General features: G+C 40.0%; 1 protein-coding gene across 1 annotated transcript in view; it reads right to left on the bottom strand.

The window, feature by feature from the left end:
• lrriq1 (leucine-rich repeats and IQ motif containing 1) overlaps positions 1 to 21,561 on the bottom strand; it is a 43,358-nt gene extending 21,797 nt beyond the window's left edge. Inside the window, exons 1-15 of the mRNA XM_067590603.1 lie at positions 21,210 to 21,561; positions 20,871 to 20,967; positions 20,572 to 20,636; positions 20,335 to 20,455; positions 18,980 to 19,200; positions 18,564 to 18,638; positions 16,422 to 18,248; positions 15,575 to 15,727; positions 15,247 to 15,397; positions 14,497 to 14,690; positions 13,412 to 13,539; positions 13,165 to 13,238; positions 12,554 to 12,647; positions 4,044 to 4,223; positions 107 to 571 (exon numbers count right to left, since the gene is read on the bottom strand). Of these exons, the coding sequence (XP_067446704.1) occupies positions 107 to 571; positions 4,044 to 4,223; positions 12,554 to 12,647; positions 13,165 to 13,238; positions 13,412 to 13,539; positions 14,497 to 14,690; positions 15,247 to 15,397; positions 15,575 to 15,727; positions 16,422 to 18,248; positions 18,564 to 18,638; positions 18,980 to 19,200; positions 20,335 to 20,455; positions 20,572 to 20,636; positions 20,871 to 20,967; positions 21,210 to 21,332 (3,968 nt within the window). The 5' untranslated portion in view covers positions 21,333 to 21,561. The remainder of the gene's footprint in view (positions 1 to 106; positions 572 to 4,043; positions 4,224 to 12,553; positions 12,648 to 13,164; positions 13,239 to 13,411; positions 13,540 to 14,496; positions 14,691 to 15,246; positions 15,398 to 15,574; positions 15,728 to 16,421; positions 18,249 to 18,563; positions 18,639 to 18,979; positions 19,201 to 20,334; positions 20,456 to 20,571; positions 20,637 to 20,870; positions 20,968 to 21,209) is intronic.
• Between the last annotated feature and the right edge of the window lie 1,751 nt (positions 21,562 to 23,312).

Genomic DNA, 23,312 nt, shown 5'->3' with positions numbered 1-23,312 from the left:
GTTGTGTGCCATGAAAGGTTTTGGTGTTGGATGGAATCGATGTACAGAGCCCTAACATGTACAGAAGTGGACACCACTGACTCAAATAGAACATTTGGTGAATTACTTTTTGAGGTCCAGGTCTTGATGGTTTGACACAGCTGCCTTTTTGAGACTGGCGGACGTCATTTCTCTCTTTGTTGTAAAGGAATGAAAACTGCCAGAGTTAACTTTGAAAACTGCTGACTTCACATCTGGCCCAGCTGTGACAGTGTCTAATGCGCCATGCCAACTGTCTGTGGCTAAGTTCTCCTCAAAAGTCCGGTAGCTGGTTCTGATACTGTCCTCCCTTGGAATTAGTGGTGAGACTTTTCCAGTGAACTCCATTCCAGGTCGCTCATTAAGCTTTCCAGCACTGCTGCTTTCCTCATCAAGTGCTTCGTCAGGTGTTGTTTGGCCTGAACCTCTTTGTTTGTCAGCAGCAGTAGTGTCACCGTACTCATGGGCAAATCTCTGGTCCTCAGCCAGCCGCAAAGCCTCTGTGAAGTGTCGGCAGCAGGTCTTAACAGAATCCAGGGAGAACGAGGCATTGCTGTGAATATAGATGCACAAAAACACACAGTTTTAGGCATGAGTGCTTAATGTTTAGGATGTCTGCCTCTACTGTAGGTGGGCAGGGGACCCCGTGACATTTTCTGTCAAGATATTTTCTCATCTTTACTTTTTTACAGATGGAATAACCTATATTTTTGAGGTACTATCTGATTAAGTTAACATTATTTCAAAAGATGTATCTGGGGTGTAAATCAAACCTTTGAAATAAACAGAATGGAAACCATGCAAAGGCTTAAGAATTTCAATCCACACAAACATATAAAAAGAAACAAAATCAAATAGTAAATTAATGAAATATCAGGTTTTGTTTCTTATTCTTCATAGTTCTTCTGAGGTAAGGTAAGGTTTGTGCCTGCGTTGAGTGCCTGCTCTGTGTGTACCCTAATACCATATAATGTCTCTTTCATTGAAGGGATAAACTGACTACAAAGCCACCTCAATGGAAACTTAATGAATCTATTAGCATTGCTTGACTCTGCCTCCCCCCCCCCCGTCTTAAACCCTGAGGGGCCAGAGACACTTCACTACCCAGCCAGTCTGGAAAACCAGTAGCCTTAGGTAGAAAAGCTTCTTCTCGACAAAGACCTAGCTCTTCATTCTCAGTGGGACAAGAGAGAGAGGAGTCGGGAGGTCCGAAAGGATTGTGACCCCAGTGACCCCCCCCCCCGCCTCTCTCTCTGTACCTGCTGGTTCACTCCAGGGTCACTGTGAACATGTATAACACTGGTATACTAGAGCAGGAAGGAAGAAAAAGGAATGTTAAAGCTTTAATACAGAATGTTTATGACATGTTTAAGACACATATGGAGCATTACTAGCCGGTGTCTGTCTGTAACCCTGTGTGTAGATGACAAAATCCACGTCTTTGCAGTTAGATTTCAGGGCATTTGGGGACTACAGCATTTGCTGTGGCCATGTCATGCGGGTGTACCCAGCAGAACTACAATAATGGTGGAAAGCAGTCAGAAACTGAATACCAGCTTGTACAATCTACAGAGATTTTTGTGTGTTTTTTATTGCAGCTTGAATCTGCTTCTACAGGAGTCACTTTACTGATGCCAGTTACATCAACTTCAGGATAGATGTCAGCTCAACAAGATTAACGATGTTTCGGAGAGAGTGTTACACTTCAGAAACTCAAAGCCAATAGACAGTAGCAGCCCGCTATTTGTAGGAATCACAAACTTATTCTATGATTTCTAGGAGACAAATTATGTCCAATATCAACATTCAGTGCAATTATGTAGCAAGGTCAAAACTAAGGATGGTGGTTAGTGCATCTGACACTCATGTGTTCACACTCTGTCATAGATCAACCATAACCACAATCTTTCACTAATCATATCTATACTTTAACCACACTTCTACAAAACATTGACACTGACTGTTCAAAAACATGTCACTTAACATAATCCAAGGTTTTCCGGGATCATCCAATATCAGTGTTTTGTCTAGCAATAGGGTTGTTTTAAGTTCATTCTCCTCAATAAACATCTAGTAAACTAGATTATATGAAATCAGATAAAGTTAAATTCGACTTAAGAAAAGAGTAAAAAACATTCTGCACAAGAGTCTTAACAGAGTCTTAACTGATGCTTATGATCATTTATACAGACAATTGAAGGCTTACATGTAAAGCATCCATTGAACATTGTAATTTATGATAAGAAAATTAAATTATTGTCAAAACACTGGACAAGTGTTCAATGAAAAGCACAAGCACTGTAAAGGCCAGGGTTACTTTTCTGCCTTTATAAAAAAAAAAAAAAATACTGTATACTGTAACTAAATGTAACAGATTTTTTATTACAGTATATGATATACAAGACTGGATTATAAAATTTCTCTTCTTAACTGCATATTCTTGTATTCTTTGGTCCCTAAACCATGGTAACATACAGTATCTTTATGTATTCTTAAGTATGCACGTATTGTAGTGTCTTGTTGAATGTTAGCTGTAAAGAAAATTGCCCTGAGAGGACATTATGCTATTGTGTTAACCCTCCAGCTTGCAGCTTGCCTTTAAAAGACAGTTGCAGTGTTCTGCAGCACTGGATGTATGCAAAGAGAATATAGAACATGACCAGGAGAGGAAAAAAGTAAAAGCCATTTTTTCCCCTCTAAAATAAAAATAAACTTTTTAGTAGTATATACGGATTTGTCTATCACATATGCTCACTCTAAGACACAGAAATATTAGTCTACTATTTGACACTTAGAAATTTTAGTTCCATTCACTAAAAAGTCTAATGGAAGTGTAAAATAGAGTACTTTTGTGAGGAAGAAGAAGGGTATTTTTCAGCTTCTACCCTCCACCCCGTAAAGAAAAGTTGTGAAACCATACCCCTGAAAAACCCCATGGTTTCCCACCTTATAGCCACCAGTGGACTGGCGTGTGGCACTCTTCTCACCTCCTCTAAACCTCAGTCTGACACAGGGTCAGGCCAGGGGTTAAATGGCTGTGTTGGTCCTTGCAAAGCCCCCAGAATGGCTCATTGTCCAGAGGCCAGGGGGGTAGAGGGCACACAGTGAGGGGTGAAGCAAAGGGAGCGCCATGCTACCCCCCAAGCCATAGGAGTCCTCAGTGTGACCCGTACGGGTAGCCACAGCCACGTTTCATCTTTTGTGCTGTGTAATTTGGAAGGGTCACGAAGATAAGCAGAAAGTTGACCACTGTTTTAAGTGTTGGTGGTCCATCTTGCATAGGAGCATCAATGTGTGCGGAGGCCAGTGACATCGAAGGACTTGTGAAAATAGATGGACGTTGTCTTTAGGCTCACTACACCCTGTGTATCAGACATAACAAGAGGATAGCTGACATTCCCGACTGCTTCATGTCTGTCTGTCTGACAGACTGATTGACACAAGATTAAAAGCGTAACACGACCTCTTATATATGGATGTTTTTTGCCAATTATGTTGTCTTATCCAGTTCAGTTTTAAATCTTTTCTGCACTGCCAAGAGTTGTGATTGATTTCTTTATACAAAGAACAGTGTCAGGATAAATAAAAGGGAAAAAGAGACCGCTATACAAGACATTGTAACTACAATACATGGTCACTTTATTACTCTTTTTTCCAATTAGGACACCTCTAATGAAGGCAAATATGAATGAACAAATCTGAGCTGAGCATTTGCCTCCTTCCCACCTTTCTATGAGCCATGTCAAGCTGCTTCAGAAATCAGTCCTTCAGACATTTCACTTCACCAACACAAAGAATGTAAATGTGATATCCTACTATGCTTAAAAATTAACGATACACATAGTTGATCTCTGGTGTTGTAAGTTATTTGGTTTAAAAATTAACAACTCCCATCACAGATTTCTCCTTGATGGGTCCATGACAGTTTTGCAAAGTAAGCCACATAAATTCTGGGGTCAAACACCCATACACCAACTCTCTCCAATCAGCATTCACCCACAAGCAGTTAATCATTTAGCTTTTACCTGAGCTCTTCGTTGTGCTGCCGCTGTAAATCACGGGTCTGCTGAAGCTGAGCCTGACAGAACGTTAGGAAGCTGCCTGAGGCCAAGCTGACCTGTTGAACAGCAAGGGGTGATAGAAAGGAGTGTGTCTCCTGGCCATCAATGGCCCTCAGGCCAGGCACTGCTTTTTGCATTGCGGATCTGTAAAGGAAAGCAAACTGGGTAAAATATCAGCGGTCAATAAGACTGTTTCAATGCCCTAATTTTATTTTTTAGTTTCTATAATATCAACCCAGTCAAAAATTCATACGAGTCATTCACAATTCATTCATTCAAAGGAATTGAAACTACAATAAAGTCTTGCAAATAAATTAACTGATGTTCTAAATATTTCATTTAAAATGAATAATTTTACACATTTAAGTGTATGAATGCATAAGTGAACAAAGCTTGGTAATATCTTTAAATATATTGATACCAAGACCTTTTCAACTGACACATTTACATTACAGTTCAGTTCATATAAGTATGCTCTTGCTGTACTGTACTTCTACATTCAATAGTACTGTGTCTTGAATGCAGTCTTTACCACTACAGTCAATACAAACAATTAAGAGTCTTACGCTTAGTATAAACACAGTATATTCAAAGAGGATGAAGGCCTTTGAGAGCAATATGAACAGACATTTTAGATCCAGCAGACATGAGAAATTTGTAAAATTAGACTGAAGTTTTAGAGAATGAGGCTCTGTGAGGGTAGTGGGAGTGAGACATGACACTTTGGCCTACAGGCTTTTGCCAAGAATTATCAGCATGATATGACTATCACTTTTTATTCAACAAGCCCAGCAGGTCAACAGAGGGCTTTCAGACTGCAGTTGAAAAGACGTTCATTTCTGTTCTGTTTTGTATTTCAAGTTGATCATTTAATCATTGATACAACTGATCAAAGTAATATTTTGTCAGCCAATCATTGCCTCATTGTAAACACATATGTAAATCTGTATAGCAGAGTGGGGAGAAAGTTGCACTAAAACTGCAAGGGTTAGGGGAACCATTCTCTGTTTAGCTTCCCAGCAAAAATTTGAGAAGACATTTCAGGTCCCACTGGGGCCAATCCGTACATACTGAGTACACTGTACACTTTGTCCTCTGGACTAACCAGACTCGTCTACTAATTGTGATTTGGTGAATTCAGTGTACTTCCTCTACTGGTACAAATGATGCACACTGTGATCTGCAATGGAATTACAATCTGATTACACTGTGGGACATTTAACATTATTGTATACTTTATATTTAATTCTAAAAGTATATTTATCCAACCACTTTGGATAAACACCTCTACCAAATGGCATATATTAGGTAGTATCAGCCTACAAACTGGAGGGGAGCCCTGAATATCTGAGTCTGGGGGAGAGGTAACTGCTGCCCGAGGCTAAGGATGTACAAGCAGAGGAATCCCAACTATCTGTCAGAGAAACAGACTCAGAGCATCCACCAGCAGAGCACTGGCCAAATGTGGTCTGTGTTCAGTGGGAAAATGTGGAGCTGGAAACTCTACAGGACACTAGGGAATGGCAACAATAAAATGAGTAAAAAAAATACAAGCCCACAGGCTACAAAGTCGATTTTTTAAAACATTATGAACAACTAGGTTTTTCAAAACTGATTCCCAGAGCACCATATGCTCTCAAATCTTGTCTAGAAAGTCACCAGAGTAGGATAAAACATGTGGCAAGGGAGAACCTCAAATTGATTCATAATGTGAGCTTTTTGTGAATATTTGAGTACTTTTTATTTTATATCTCTTTACATTCAGACTCTTTCAAGATGCTCGATTTTACTGTGATGTTTCAATATTGTCATATTCAGTCTGTATTGTAGCACAACTGAAGATGAAACAGAGTGACTCCAGTGAAAAAAATAAAACAAAATAAGGTGATTAGGAGTTATCCTGGAGCTTAAAGTGAAATAACATTCTGATTCAGGTTTGGACTGTGAACCTTATTCTTTAAATGCTTGGAGAGGATTTAAAACTGCATAAATGGTTACAGTGAAAGCCTTCAGATTTTTCCCGACCTTACCGCCACCCTGAGACAAAGACATGACCGCGGAGGGTGGGATCTGTGTACTGTCAGAGGGATACAGTTTTGATGTGGTCTCTCCGACACAGATCAGGATTACATTCCAACCCAACGGGCATGTTGTCTGGCTGACTGTTTTCAAATGAAGCTCAAACCCCAAATAGGACCTTTTGATCGTTACATGAGCTCATTGAGGTAGGGAGTGTAATTCAATTCAGGAATGGATGCCACAGGGGGGTGTGGGGCAGCATGGGTAGTGAGTATACGCGTCTTTACCAGCTCCTGCATATTTATGCATTAATAGAGTAACAAACGTCATTTTAGCCCTCTTAATTGTTTTTTATTTTCAAACCACTCAATATACATCTCGATATGACAGAGAAAGGTAGTTCTTGACACATTAGCAAGAAAGCTAACCCCCCGCTATCACCCAAACATGGCAACAACAAAGAAGGAGACCTACCCCTCTCATCAGTAGTCAAAACTATTGAAACTATTGAACCTATTGAAGCTACTACGGACACATTTGGTTCATGTCTCACTGAAACCTCACTACAAGATTGTGATGACAGAATTACTGCACCCAAGGCCAAGTATGAAGCACTGGAGAAATGCAACAAGTTGCGGGAGGATTTCTCTGTTTTTTTTTCGTCGTCTCATTTTTGTTTTTGTCAGACGGTTTTTTACAGTCTACAGTCTTTACATAACGCTTGGGGATTTGTTCTATACACCATCTGGAATTATGGCTAATTAAAAAGACAATTACATCTGATTGACAAGAGCCGTGACACTGTTTACATAAAAGTTGGTAAACTCTTCAAGTAAAGGCGTGGATTAATCAAAACATTTAGAGTGTGTTCTTGGAATGTTAACAGGATTCAGGGCCCTATTGAATGCAAGCACTGATCCAAGAGACTCAACTAAATGACAGTGAGCATTCAAAATTAAAAAGAGAATGGTTGGGCCAGGTCTACTATTCCTCCTTAATACTAAGAGCGGGGGCGTAGTTCATGAGTCCTTACCCCTGACAGAGGTGGAAATTAAGGCTGACGCATCGGGTTGGTATGCTATGATTAAGGGGACACTCCATGGAGATGCTGTTTCCTATCTAAATGTTTCCCTGATTTTTACACTACAGTGTTTTCCTTGTTCTCAGTGGACTGTTGAGTCCTATGTGGTGGCTGGTGACTTCAACTGTTGCCTAAACCTGCGTCTGGACAGATCTTATAAAACAGCACAGTCTAATTTGGGGCATGGTCAGTCTCTACTTGGCTGCTATACATCATACATTTTGATATAATGTAACATATATAAGGATATACATTTTATTGACACATGGAGGACTCCTCATCCCATCAACAGGTATTATACATTTTATTCAAAGGTTCACAAATCATCCTCTAGAATTGATTATTTTTTCACACAAAAGTACAATACTTCAAGCAGCAATGGCGGTTTGCAAATCACCCTCTGAAGAATCCTAATTTTAAACTGTATCTTACAGAACAGTTTAATCATTTTATCACTGAGAATGACACCCCAGGTGTGTCTCCTAGTTTACTCTGGGAAACCACTAAGGCTGTCATCTGTGGCTTTACTATATCATTTACAGCAAATCTAAAGGAAAAGCAGAGGGCTGAACATCAGATTCTTGAACAACAATTAAGCAAGCTACAGGGAGAGTTTAACCTCAACCTTTCAGAGGACCTGAGGACTACAGCAGCTCTAGACACTCTCCTATCTATGGAGGCTCAGAAATCTATTCTGTCTGCTAAGCATAGGATGTATGAATTTGGGAACAAGCCAAGTAAATATTTGGCAAATTTAGTCTAGGTAAAGGCTGGCTCCCAGGCTATTCCAGTTATAAAAGACAGACCTGGTAGAAGAATTTATAACAACAAGGATATTAACAACTCATTCCTTGAATTCTATGAACATTTATACAGTGTCAGACTGCCTCAGTCTCAGATACACAGAGAGAGCTGCTGAACAGGCCTGTCATTTGCGAGGAAGTCATAGAGGCTATCAACGATCTACAAAATAACAAGGCCCCGGGACCTGATAGTCTGACCCAAGAATTTTATAAAGCTTTCAAGAGCCTGTTGATCAACCCATTGCTCAATGTTATCCTACTCCTTTGAATCTGTCATTGACAGTATGATGGACGCAAACATTTCATTAATTCTAAAAAAGGGCAAGCCTGCAGATGACTGCGCCTTCTACAGGCCAATTGCTTTGCTGGACATGGACTAAAAATTACTAATTAAGGCTTGAAGGTATCGTCCTAGATATCATTTCAGAGGATCAGGCTGGTTTTATACATGATCGTAATTCATGCAATAATGTATGGAGACTTCTAAATCTCATACAGTATGGCACAAAGTTGAAGGCCAAATCTCTAGTGATTTCCCTTGACGCGGAGAAGGCCAGATTGAGTGGCTTTACCTGTTGGGTGTCCTCTCAAAATTGAACTTAAGTGACAACTTTATTCAATGGATATCTCTTCTATATGCTTCCCCTCATACCTCAGTTATTAAAAATGGCCTGAAGTCTCCTGCATTCACAGTGGGGTGTGGCTTCATACAGGGTTGTCCAGGCTCACCCCATTTGTTCGCCCTCGCCATATAGCCCTTGGCAGAGGCCATTAGAAGTAAGGCAGGTCCCATGCAGAATAAAATCTAACCTATGTGCAGACGATGTTCTGCTTTATCTAAACAACCCTGAGGCTTCTATTTCGAGAGCAGTTGAGATAATTAGATCCTTTGGCCAATTTTCAGGTTACAAGATTAATTACTCTAAATCTGAGGCAAGGCCCCTGACCCCTAATGTATCCCAGTACCCAACTTGCTCTGACTTTTTTCGTTGGTCCTTGTCAGGTTTTGTCTACTTGGGTATACATATCACCCCCTCCCATCTCTGGCCTGTACAATGCTAATTCCGTGCCCTTAATTCGCAAGATTAGAGAAGACCTGGCCCACTGGACAGCCTTGTCACTGTCTCTCCTAAGAAGAGTGAACCTTTTTAAGATGAATATAGTTCCACAATTGTTGTATCCCTTTCAAATGATCCCGGCTCTTTCGACAAGGAAATCACTTTCGCCCATAAACAGCTCTTTGTCTTCCTTTCTTCGGAGAAATAAGCAAGCTAGATTGACACTTACTTACCGGATATTAAACGTTACCAAATTGCATGCCTCTGTAGTTATATGTGGCAGTGGTTTAGAGATGATCCTGAATCTACCTGGCTTACCTTGGAGGAGCCACACACACACACACACTCTCTCTCTAGCCCCTTTTACACAGCGTGTTCAAGGCAGGAATACTGCGCCTTTATTTCGCCTAGCTGTTCTGTATAAAAGGTACAGACACAGAGTCAGGGGGCAGAGTTGCTCTGCCAATAAGCCGGCTACAGAGGTAATCACAGAGCCAGATCGATGTCTGTGTAAAAGGGACAGCTGGCATGGCAGGGCAGGGAGCTGACACTGATGTGTTACATGTCACGCCTCTGAATCTGGAACGCCGGCCCTTGGAGGGGTGGGTCATCCCTCCAAGGCAATGGTAGGGGAAACACTGTCTCCCTAACATTTTATATGCCTCTAAGAAATGGGTTTGTTTTAATGTAAAGGGTAATCTTATCCTACAAAACACTCTTAAAGTCTAGAGACTGACAAGAAAACTAGAAAACCAAGAGGGCTTAATCTCTCTCCTCACACCTGTCCACTTAAACCCAGAACTGGTTTGGTCGACCACACCTTCTCCTTGTGGTCTCGAAGGGGTATAAGGACTGTGGGCGATTTGGTGACATTGGCATTGTTATATCTTTTGATCAGCTCAGAGAGAAGTACAATCGTCCTCAAAATAACTTTTTCAGATATTTGCAAATATCCAGTTTTATCACTTCTGCTATAAAGTTGCACCCCAATGGGTTTTCTCTTTCGGCTGTGGAGTAGGCTATTCAAAATCCTGACACCAGAAAACTTATCACCAGGTTTTATAGGTTTTACAATCAGCAGCACTGAGCCTTAGCCCCTCTTCACTGAGGATGCTTAGGGTGCTTCTTTTTTGTGCGAGGAGATGTGTTCTGGAAACCTAAGGGACAGTGGATTTCAAACACTGTCCCTTAGGTTTCACATTGGTTTCAGAGTGTTATGGAGCTTATCCCTTTAGAAGCTATAAGCTTCTGGCTCAAGGGCAAACCTTTTTTTATTTGGGACCCCTTCCTAGACTATATTAAAGATGACAGGACCCAGGCCCTTCAGAGTGGTCTCTATAGACTAGCATGAACTGATATCTCGAGGTACATTTGCATGTATGGCTTGGTGTTTAATATGCCATTATCCCGTCATTATGCCTGATTACCCTTGTTATATCCAATTGTATAAATCCTCTGTCTTGGTCTTCATTTATTATGTGCATTTATTTGTATTTATTATGTGTATTTATTATGTTTTTTGTATATTTATTTATTGTATTGTGTGTGTGTGTGTGTGTGTGGAGAATGTGTTTTAATTCAGGGTAGTTTGGAAAAGATGGTACAAATTTCCATCATGCCCTTTCATCCTTAATTGTCTGACTCTTGAGAAATCAATAAATATACTCTTAAAAAAAAGAAAGAAATGGACGCTACATAGACACATTTGGTAGAACACAGTCGACCTATGTACAAATAATTAGAAACCACAAGTTGATGTTTACAATGGGTGACTCTAATTAAAGAATTGGGAGACATATTTTGGTTGTTCTCAGAAAGAGGATTTTCTCTGTACTGTGATAACCACAGCACTAGTCTTCCTTCTGTTGGAGGTTTGTCAAGACTTTCAAAAAAGCTACATTTTACCTATAATAATATCTGAAACTCATATTTTGCAAAAGAGAGCAGGACCTATACATTTTAGACAATGTGAAACTAGTAACAGTTTATCTACACTGACTACACTTGGACTTAAACCTGAACCTTTCCTAAATTGATATAAATTTCATCCTCCTTTCAGAGGGAAACACTGTTCTTGGCTCACATTCCTTCATCTGCGTCCTCCTTCTCCAGCCTGCAAGAGCACAAGTCCGTATTTCATTTAGTGAAGACTTCCTCCAAAACACAGGCTCTTAAAGTGGCCCTGATTAATCAGGCTCAGTGTTTTCTTCTTCCACGTCTCCTGGATCATGGGCTGCCTACAGGGAGTGTAATTCTTAGCGCTTGCCTTTTGGTGCTTTAATTTAGCCAGTGTTATCACTGGCCCGGGATGAAAGGGCCAGGGCATGAGTGTGGAAATACAGAGGGTTAATTCCACTGTTGGCACTGGGGGTTAAATAAAGTTCACTGAAATATTAAGGTTATGTTTCAGTTAAGGCTTAAGAGGGGAAAAATGTCCACAAGTAACCTATTTTTTAAGGGAGTTTTAGACAGAAAAAACCCACTAAACTAGAAAATTTACAAATAAAAATAGAAATTTCAAGTTCAAACTGTAAGCATTACTGAACGACTGGCCAGTAGTGCACAAAGCATCAATGTTTGACGTGTGCAATTGACATTTGACTCTTCTCAGATATGATGTTGCTGATTTAAAGGTGCAAACTTAGAGTCCCAAAAATTACCAATGAAATCTCCCAATACAACAGTCTAAATGCTGTCTTCTATTATTTTCTAAAACTGAAACATTAATGGCTTTTTTGGCAGGAAAGTGAAGTGTAGATTTTCATGTTTTGGATATTTTGCTGGTACTAAATGGGTGTGAGTGTAACAGCTGACATCATTGCTCATGACACGCCAATAGAAGCACGAAGAATATAAGTGGTCATTGCATATTTTACATATAAGCTCACTGCAACTGTCCTAACACGAGGAAAATATTTAGCCACAATAAGTGAATGAGCAAATTGACACTAAAAGATAATTGATTTTTCTGTTGTATCAATATTTGGGAAATTACGAGCGCTAAGTATGGCGTACGTACACACGTGTCAGTGGCACGTTGCGGTAATCTAATAGCGGACGCGGATCACAGCGCTAATCCTGGGAAGCGGACAGGAAGGCCTGTGTTCTGCTGGAATGTTTAGACTACCTGAGCCAATAGACTGATTTTGTGATAGAGGAATACTGGCTTTTCGCTGGTATGTTCCTTTGAACATCCATCACAGCAAGTGATATTTCATAGCAAAGAAAGCTGAAATTGAAACTTTTTTCCACAGAACCTCCAGAAAGAACAACGGAAATTTCTAATTACATTATCTTGGCTTGAAACTGTGTAGCAGGTACTGTGGAGGAAAACGTGGTACACTATAGGTGAACTGCCAATTAAAAAAGTGGAGAGCGCATTCAAATCATCTTTATACAATAGTTTTTCCCTATTCCACAAGATTCCACAGATGAGATAACAATTTATTTAGATCCTGGAGAACAGTAAGCCATGTAATTTGCTCCAACTCCTACGTCCAACCTTCAACTTACCTCCAGCCACTCTCCTGCTCAAGAGGATTCCCCACGAGATGGACCTCTTGCAGGAATTGACATCCCTCCAAGCTCTCACACACGTTCCTCAGCTCTGAAAGAGAAGCAGAGAAACAACTTCCCCTTGTCAATGCGTATTTTCCAACCTATTCGTCATTGTCTAATCTAGTTGTGGTGGGGCTACATCCACTGGAAGAAATAAAAAGAGATGCGTTCCAGAGACTTGTGCACTAATGCATCTTATTTCCATGAAGTCATATACCTGGACTGCCAAAATGAATGCAGTAGCATTCTATAAAAAGGTGGGATCATAGGGGTTTATGGCTAAAAATATATTTGGTGCACGTAAATGTATGTATTTTGTTAAGTGCAATCAATCTGTGGCTGAGTGGGAGTACGGGAATGTCAGCATACAGATGGAATGCAATGAGAACCTGAGAATGGTTGAGCTAATTTTTCAGTGTCACATATTGGCTGTAAAGTCAGTAAAAAAGAAAAGACGAAACAACACAGGTTTTGAATTCATTCATGTTACATGCAAAGTAGAAGCTGGTATGCTTTATGAAGACGAAAAGGGATTTATAGTCTGTTTAATCAAGACAACCTGTTACCTGATAGGCAGTTGAATCGAAGATCAATGCTTGCAAGGGACACAAAATCAGACATGGAGGGCAGCTGGGTAATTCTAGGAAACACAGATAAACACTGTAACACAGCTGAGTACTAGACTAAGTGTTTAGCTAACATTCAGCATATATCTAGATTCTTATTCTTTTTTTTTAGTCGAAGAGCTCATTTACGTCTTCATGTTTCTATCACAAAACCAAGCAGATATCAAATAGGACTTAAGGAACGTACCTGTTTTGGGCCACAGAGAGGATTTGCATGAGGGGAAGCCAGCAGGCAGTGAGGCCCTGCAGGGAGGAGATGCTGTTGTCATCCAGATGTAGCTCTCTGAGGAGGACCTGGTTGTTCAAACTAGGGGGCTGATGGACAAACGGGGTGAAGTTGTCAGTTAACACTGGTCACACTGAGGGGTTAGACTAACTTTACATTGCTGCTGCTGGTCCAGCAGCGCCTAAATGACCCCGTCCATCAATGTCAGTTGTTTTAGTCCTGCTGTGTTTACAGTCATCAGTGTCGGCCACAAGTAAAACTCTGTAGGGACCTTTGGAAATACTGAAGATGTATACATTATCATACAAATGACTTTTGTTCATATGTATTTTTATTTTGCATGTAACTTTTTCTTGACTTTGCCTCATAAATTACATGTGAGTTAAAATCTCAAAGAAAGAGAAAGATAAGCTTCAGTAATTGCACATTTTTTTCTCTAACTGTTGATTAGAGAGCATTCTCAATACAGACATTTGGGCATTTCATTTTTGGGTATAATTAATAACATTAATTAATTACTTTCATTCAGGTGTGTCAGTGACAGGGCCTTGGTATTGTGCATGCTGACACTTTCTCTCTTTTAGTTTGAATGAAACCTGTATAAGTGACCAATTCAAAAATGCATGAATTGCCCCTCATGAATTCTAACCATCTATCCATTATCTATGCCTGATTTTGTTAGGTTTAAATAAATTAGTCCATATGTATTTGTTATACTTTTTGAGATTTTAGTTTGAAGGTTTGATATCCATACCAGATGCCTACTCTAATGTTCATATTATTTATCACTCCAAGTAGCCTCAAACACCTATCTCTGGGAAGGGAATTTGCTTCTGCTTCTGAATTACAAAAGGTGAAAAAATAAATGGACGGTAAACACACTGTTTTTGAAATTAGGTTTTCCTGCTGATTTCATGATGTGGATGTAATTCAATACAACATGCTGACTTACAAACCCCGCACCCCCCTAAAACATCCAAACCAGTTTCCATATAGGTCTCCAAAAATAGCAACACTGAACAGTGATCAGCTGTGGCTGTTTTTACCTCAGCAAGGCTGTTAGCTGTCAGGTCCAGTGTGTTGAGCAGAGCACTGTTCTCCAGACCCTCCACGTTTACCAGGTGGTTGTGTGAGCAGTCCAGGTGGAGGAGTGTGTATACGTCCCTCAACCCTTTAGTGCTGATCAGCTGGTTGTGATCCACTGACAACCTCTGCAGTCTCCTCAGAGACTCCAGACCAGCTGGGGTTGAGATCAAAATGAGAAGAAGCTACTACTGAGACTGGGAAACAGCTCAAAATAAGTCTGCATGTTAATAGTAAATCATGCATAAGTATGTCTAAAAGCTCAAGTTGAAATGAGACCGTCATCATCTTTGTATGATGTGGGTTTATGAGTCAGTTTTAGAGGTGAGCCACAACAAAGTTTTTCGGTAATACAGTAGCTCAATATACAATTCAATGTGTTTGACCTCTTTCCTGGCCAATATCTATTCATGACTTCAGCCTCAGGGCTCAGGTTGAGTTCAGTAAATAGATCACATTTCAATACATACATAAAGTGTATGAAACGCAGGGCTTAAAAAGAAGTGAGATGCTGCCCTCTTATGTACAACTGCAGACTTGCCAGACATGAACACCTCAAGCTGCTACATACATACATACAGATTACGCATCATTATGACAATATATGTTCTAATCTCTATGTTTTATCTTATTTTATATTTTCTAAAGTTTGAAACATCAAAGTGAATGTGTCACAGGATATTGTATACAGTAATGAATTTTCCAGGTCTCACCAATGCGGGTGATGGAGTTGTGTGAGAGGTCTAGAACAGCCAGATTGTCAGCACCACTCAAACCATGAATGGACATCAGCGTGTTGTGGCCAAGTCGGAGAACTTGTAAACTGGTCATATTTTCACAGTCCACAAAAGAGATGTCATTTTCCTGTAACAAATCAAAAGAAGATCTTTGGACACAAGCATATCCACCACTACTGATCTCTCCTTCACTTCCTGTAGCACAAAATAGAAGTTAAAAAAGGATCTCAAATTATTTCATGTCCCTTCAAAAAAATCCTATAAATAGCAGTAATAAATCATTATATATTGACTGAATATTCACCTGTACATCAATGTAGCAGAGCTCTGGTAACTGATTGATGCCTTCCAGGGCTTTAAGTCCACACCGTCTGAGGGTGAGGGACCGAAGTTGACGACAACGGACGACAGTAGATAAGCTACAGCCAAGCAAGTCCTCCAGAGTCACTGTGGTCACCTGAAACAGAGAAAGCGGAGAGGTTAAGGAGGAAAGTGTGACATGGCAAAGATATATATCGTTAATTGCATTGGTCTTTTCTTTTAGTCCTTATGTGTAGAATATAGAAAATGTGTGACTTTGGTACCCCCTAGTGGCAGCATAAAAAACACTGTGGCAGCACATACATTTCTACATATAGGGGCTTTAAAAACAAAATATGGAAGAGCCAGATATGGTTTACTGTTAAAATGATGGATCCTCTTTAATCAAAGCCACATGAATCAGTGGTAAATGTGCAAAAAATGCTATTTACTTCATATATTTTTTGTGAGTTTTATTTAATTTAATGTGATAATATATCCCATAGCCTCCCTGTTAATAGCACTAGTAGATCCCTTCCCGGCCTTAAAAATCTGCTAAATCACCTTTATGTTAGTAGCCTTGGTTCAGGAAAATAAGTTCAGGGTTTCATGTGTACAAAAACACTGTTTCAGTTGGTTTTCCACAGTGAGGAAAATAAAATTCTTAGACAACTTACTTTTTACTTTTTTGGCATGAAAATGTTACAAGCAATAACGGCACATAATACAGGCACTTCAGCCTAAAATGCGCAAAACGCATATTCAATTAATTACATTCTTCACAAGTGGTATCCTCAGTAGGTTTGGTTCAGTGTATCAGTATAAACACTCTGCATTTGTACAAATCATACCTCTTTCAGGGATTTCCAGCCTGTGGACTGAAGCAGAGTATCTGGACTGAGCGGTGGCAGGCTGCTGGCCTCGGCGACCCTCCTCGGTCCTCTCCAACTTCGGACACATCCTCTCTGCTTCCTCCTGTTCTGGAGGGAGAGTTTGGACCAGGGGATGCAGTCTTTCATCCACGACAACCTCTTCTGCTCTGTGTGCTCTGGGAGGCACAGGAGCAAAGAGCCAGAAGAAGAAGAAGAAGTGGAAGGCCTTATCACTGGATCTTCTTGGCCCGTAGTTTTACATACAGAGCTCTGACTAATGTCCAGGTCATGTTGTTGTACAGATTCAGTGATGGTGGGACTGACTGTGGACTCACTGTGTAAAGGAGCAGGGCTGGAGGAGGTCTGGGAGTTCCCTGTGTTATCTGTATTCTCTCTCTCATTTTCAGTTTTCCTGCTTTTATTTTCTCTCTTCTTCTCTTGCAGCTCATTCACTCTAATCAGTTTTTCCGTCTTTTCCTCATCCTGAATGATAAACTTTGTGATGTCATCTTCGTCTTTGAGTCTTCTTCCTTCTGTTTTTAGGTTTTCTTCTTTGTTTTTTCTCACTTCTTCCTCAATCTGCCTCCTCTCTGCCTCTATATTTATTCTCCCATCCTCCATCTTCCTCATGCCCTCCTCTTCCTGCTTCTTCTCTTCGTACTTGTTTTTTCTGTCAGGTTCCATCTGTCTGTTTTCTGCTTCATACCCTTTTTTCTCATCCTTCTCCTCTGTGAGTCTTATTTCTTCCTGTGTTTTTCTGTAATCGTCTTCTTCCCTCTGTCTCCTCATCTCTTCCTCCTGCCTCCTCCTCCTCTCTTCCTTTTTCGCTCTCCTTTCATCTTTCTTTTTCCTTTTCTCATCCTCTTCCTTAGTTCTTTTTTCTTCTTCCAATTTTCTATCTTCCTCTTCCTTTCCTCTTACCTCCTCCTCCTTCTCCTTCTCCTCCATCATGTTTATCTTCTCGCTTTTCCTCTCCTCCTCCTCCTCCCTTGTTTTCCTCTCCTTTTCTGTCTTTTTCATCCTCTCCTCAAGTCTCATTTCTTCATCTTTATTTCCATGTTCTTTTTCACCCGTCTTCCTCATCTCTTCATACGTCTTTCTCTCTGCCTCTATCTTTTTTCTGTCATCCTCCTCTTTCTCTTTCCTCATCTCCTCCTGCTTTTTCCTCTCTTCAACCTCCTTTTTCATCACCTCTTTCTCTATTCTCACATTTTTCTCTTCTCTCCTTTTCTGCTCTTCCTTTTCCTTCTTTCTCCACTCCTCCTCCTTCTTCAGTCTCATTTCTTCCTCCATCTTTCCATTCTTCTCTTCTTCAAACTTCTTCCTTGCCACTTCTACCTTTTTTCTCTCCTCTTCCTCCTTCTTTATCCTCTTATTCCTCTCCTCTTCCTCCTTCATCCTTCTCATCTCATCCTCCAGCTTCTTCTTTTCCAACTCTATCTTGTGTCTTTCCTCTTCTTTTTTCTTATTTTCTTCCTTCTCTATTCTCCTCTTTTCCTCTTCTTCCCTCTTTTCCCACTCCTCCTGCTTTTTTCTTCTCTCTTCCTCTTCCTTAAGTCTAATTTCTTCTATTTTTCTCTTTTCTGCTTCCTCTCTCATCCTCCTCATCTCTTCCTCCATCCTTTTCCTCTCTGCCTCTGCCTTACTTTTTAACTCTTCCCATTTCCTCCTGTTTTCCTCTTCCCTTTTGCTCCTTTCTTCTTCCTCCTTCTTTTTTTTCTCTTTCTCTTCCTTCATTCTCTTCCACTCCTCTTCCTTTATCTTCCTCTCTTCCGCCACTCGTCTCTGTAAGTTGCTGATCAGCTCCTGGTCAGTGGAGACAGCCAACAAAGTTACAACAATACGAAGTTGTTTCATTTCATTGGAAACATTTGATTGCAAGTACATGAATAAATTCCTATGGAAATGACAAACAACCCACAACCCATTCACCTAAAGACAAACACTGAACTATGACTGCTAAGTGTAGATTACAATGATTTAGTGTATGAAATCATTGATGCTCTGAGTTGTGAAGTAAAGTTGTTGAAATAATGATGAATGTAGCGCCTACACTCGTCGTGTAAACCCCCTGTACGTTGGACAGGTGGTGAAAAATACAACAAGAGGATTCAGACATACCTGCTGAATCAACAACTCCTGTTCAAGTTTCTCCTGAGCCCTCTTCCCCTTCAACTCAAGCTCCTTCTGATGGAGCTGGATAGAGAAAACAGTCATAAAATTATAAACATAATAATGGCATACATTGTGACATTTTACACTTTTTAAAACAAAGTTATCTCTCTCTCATTCATACTTGTCACACTAGTTTCTACTACTATTATTACTAGTACTACTACTACTACTACTACTACTACTACGACTACTACTACTACTACTACTATTACTACTATTACTAGTTTCCCTTTTTCAGTAGGACGTATATGAGACAACTCACTACACAACGGAGGATTAGATACTTGCTCAACTAAAATAGTTACTGAGAGTTACCAGGACACAAAACATGGTGAATAAATGGTGAGTCCAGAGTGACTCACCTTCTCTGCCTCCATTATCTTCTTCAGCTCCTCCTGGAAGTCCTTCTCTCTTTGTCTCCTTCGCTCCTCCTTCTTCATCTCCTCACGGTGTTGCCTCTCTCGTTCCACCTCATATTCATCGCTTTTCTTTCTCTCTTCGTCATTCAGTGAGATCTCGAGGGTCCTCGTGTCCAGTGCCAAATGTTGCTCACACTCTGTATATTCATCTGTTCCAGCTTCATCTGTGACAAGTATAAAAGCTCACAGACTTCAAGCTGTCACAACGAGTGTAGAGAAATACACATGTACGATAGAGGGAGCATTTGGGCCGATCAGTTTCAAGTTTTTTTGTCTAATGACCATGATGTCGACAGTGAATTTGCATAAAAGCTTTAAATTACTCTGAAATGTAACCCTTAACCCTCTTCCCTGTGTACAAGGTGGGGTTATGCATCCTCTGTATGTTCACCTTCATCATTATTCTACTAAACTACATGATCTGTATGAAAGAAAAAAATAGGACAATGGTGACCTCTTGTGAGCAAAAGCTCTATTACCATAAAGGGTTTTAGTGCACAGGGAGATCACAAGGCCACAACAGTGCAATGAAAAAGGAACAGAGAGGAGAGAGAGGAAATGTAGCATCAACTTCCGTCCTACCTGTGATATTAACTACAATATTTAACATGGCAGTGCTTCCCATAGAAACAGAAGACTGAACTTTGACTGAAAAGAGTAACATTTTACCCACAGCGGTGCATTAACATGTGTATAAACCTCAAGAGAATAATGTAAGTAAACAATTTAGATATGTAGGTACATAACAGATGAGATTTTATGATTGTAACAATGAACTTTCTCACCTCAGTGCTCATTGAGGCACAACATTATGACATTATATAATGACATATCACTCAGCACTACTGATGTGAGATGCTTTATCACTTTTGTACCTATATTTGTACACTTTGAATTAATATCATGCTATCATGCTGGCGTAAGGATACTGGGGAGATAATGTGATAATGCTCATGAATAGTGCTTTTTATTCACAAGCTCTGGAGCAGAGTTGGAAACTTAAGTGCAAAGTTTGTGAGCAAATGTTGATGCTTTTAATTGGAAAATGAGCATGAAAAAGATAACATAACTAAGATTAACTAACATAACTAAGATAAAATTTCTCTTCCTCTGCTGTCGTTGAAATAAAGCCAGCCTTCACCATGTGAAGTTTTTTTTTTAAATCTACAAAATTTCAGTAGATGTATGAATGTGAGTCTTGTGTTTCTCAGTTTGTAGTGCAAATTGTGTCACCCTGCAGGCTTTACACATCACTGCACTGAGCATTTTCACTTCATGTTTCTGATTATGTACTGTACCTTCTTTGTTGTGACACACTGACACATTGTGAGTGAAGAGTGCCTCTGACTCTGTGGGTGCAGGAAGAAGGCGGGTGTCAGTGAAAGTGTTGTTCTCCGCATTTTCTGTGCCACACGTAACCTGTATGAGGCAATGTAAGAAAGGCTGTTGTATTTTTGGATGTGTCATACAGGTAAGAGAGTTTACATTGAATTGTAATGAGGAGCAATTACCGGCTCATTCAGTGTCATCATTACCTCATCAAGTGCAGCAGGCAGGTCTCCTCGTCTCATGTCCTCAGTGTGATGTGATGCAGTGAGATCTGAAGGGAAGACGAGAAGGAAAAGTCTTTCTCCATTGTAATCATCTAGAAATGCTGAATAGTTGACTGATTAAATCATGAAAGTGCCAGGCTACATTTGTCATTTGATAAATCATGTTTAAATAGAGAAGCTGCAGTAATGTCTTTCCCTTGTTTACCACAGAAAAGCAGTGCATAAAGAAGCACAAAAAAAAATGTTGCATGATGTGCTTGATATTCAACAAGCTGCCATACCTTCAAGTTCCTCAAGGATGAGCTTCTCACAAACTGCTGCTCTGCTTTTTGAAGTTTCAAAGTAGCTGAGAAGTGACTGAGGAATTTCATCTGAGGCCTGTTGTCAGAAAACAACTTTAAAGTTAGATTAGCCCATATATGATAAGAGTGATATATAATAAGCATGAACAGAATACTGGAAACAGAAAACGCAGCAGCAACAGCATTCATTTCAACATGAAACATAATAAAATACATTTAGCTTGCGTGAACTTCACCTGTCAAGCTAACATTAACAAATGTTAATTTCAACTATTTCTTAAAGTAACAGTTAGTTATCCAGGCCTCGTCTTAACTTACCTCCTCTTCGTGAAATGAAAAGCTCTTCTGCTCTTCTTTAGTTTCTCCTTCATCCGTATCAGAGATGACCAAGTTATTCAGCTCCCGCATGATTGTTGCACACATCTCATTAGTATCCGTCATGGTTTTTAAACGTCAGACAGGTTTTTTTCAATTCAGTTAACATCGTTTATCGTCAGAAATGTATCTTGAGTTGTTGTTATTATCGGGAAATGCCCATATTTATCTAAATAATATGCTGTTTAGCACGTCAAAGCTAATTTAATAGTAGCTATAACGTGCAGAACAAGTCAAAATGAAGCTTTCGCGTCTTGGAGATACCTCGGTCTCCATGGAGACGATGTGAACTACGGAACCTCGCAAGGGACAAATCGTGCAAAAGGCAAATGGAAACTTTACTATCGCTCTTATGCTTGAAAGTCCCTTCTAAAAATATGTACTGAGTTGTCTGACATTTGTGTATTTTGCTTAAAAGAAAGCGAAACTGTCATTCATCTTTGTAAAGAGTACAGCACTGTAATAGTTTTGAATAGTTATCCATCTTTGTTATTATAGCTGGATTTTTTCAACTCAGTTTTTTTTTTATTTCAGATCTGAACTGTTGGTTATTTTCCTTTTACTTGCAGAATTCTTTATTCATAATTTAAAGTTACTTAAAATTAAAATAAAACCTGATTTATTGTTGGTAGACCTCTAATCTCATGAGATATATTGAAAGCAAAAAAGATCATATATATTTTTTACATTTTGAGAAGGGAATTATGTTTTATAATGTAAACCCCATGAAGTAGATCCAAGGTGTAATGATATTTATAATTTATATTATATTACACTGTGTGTTTGTTCATTGTTCTTTTTTTAGGCAAAATACTTTAGTTCTGCAGGAATTACGTCAAAGTCCTTTATTGATTTATTTATTGAGCACAGCAATATTCAGATATTTATAAATGAAAAGATTCATCAGAAATATAAGGAGAGGAAAGGAAATGAACGAAATTACAACTGTTAGGTACAAAACATAGAAATTATCACTTATAAAATTGACTTGTTTTGGCCAACTAGTGTTACACTTTTGTGCAATGAGCAGTCTGAGAACAGCGGTACTGCAGGGTGGCAGCAACTCTGTTTGAAAATAAAAGGTAGTGTCATGGACTTGCGTGGGCATTTTGGGCAGCCAGCTAGAAGGGGTCAGTGAGACCTTGTAGGTGAATCACAAGACCAGAAGAACAAAAAATATGTTGGGCTGTAAACAATGCACACTTTTTCTATGGCATTTCATCACAAAGACCGGTTCCTCTCTCCCGTGGTGAAGGCTCTGCACTCGTACTGTATTCTGTCTCTTTGAGGAGATTCCAGTGGCCCACACAGGTTCCCATACACATTCCCGAGGGCTTACTAAAAGGAACCCAGTCTCCTTCCTCAAAGTTTCAAAGGAGAACAGCATGTCCTCCATCCCAAACTGTTTGCTCCGGAGACACACTAAGGCCTGTTCTCCGTTCTCGTGACGGTTCAGGAGGAAAACAAAACAACAGAATGGCGCCAGATCAGACTCATTTTCTCTTCAAAGGACAAAACTGAATTCCACAGCGACAATGAAAGGCACCACATCTACAACACTTACTGTATGTGGCCTGCAAGGTCAACACCATTAGAATCTTCACAGGTTCAGAACAGACATGCCTTCATAAAGGTCATTGTGGGTCAAAGCACAACTTCAGTCCTGAGACTGACAGCCAGAAACAGGACAGCTTGGTGCTGCCCCCCGTTGTTGGAGTCAAACTGCCTGTCCCTTATGTTTCATTAGGTCCTCTAAGATTCATTGACCAAGTTCAATTGCTCAAAAAGGCTCCATCAGCAAGCCTTGTCCGCTCCGATTAGGGCCAGGCCCTTTGTCAGTGGGCAAGGTGTCCATCGCTTTTGTCCAAGTGCAGAGAGCCCAGACAGCAGCCAGACAGGGCCAAGCTGCAGATTTATACAGCAGATTATGCCAGTCAATGGCGGCTCCGGCCCAAACGCAGCAGCGGTTTGGATAGCAGCCGTGTGTTTACACTGTCAAGTGTTTTCTGTTACTCGTCTGTAGCCATTATCTTGGCAGCCACTGGA

The sequence above is a fragment of the Thunnus thynnus genome, chromosome 5, assembly GCF_963924715.1.
Source record: "Thunnus thynnus chromosome 5, fThuThy2.1, whole genome shotgun sequence".
Lineage (NCBI taxonomy): Eukaryota > Metazoa > Chordata > Actinopteri > Scombriformes > Scombridae > Thunnus > Thunnus thynnus.
Note: the sequence above shows the minus strand (reverse complement) of the source record. Positions and strands in the feature narration are given on the sequence as shown.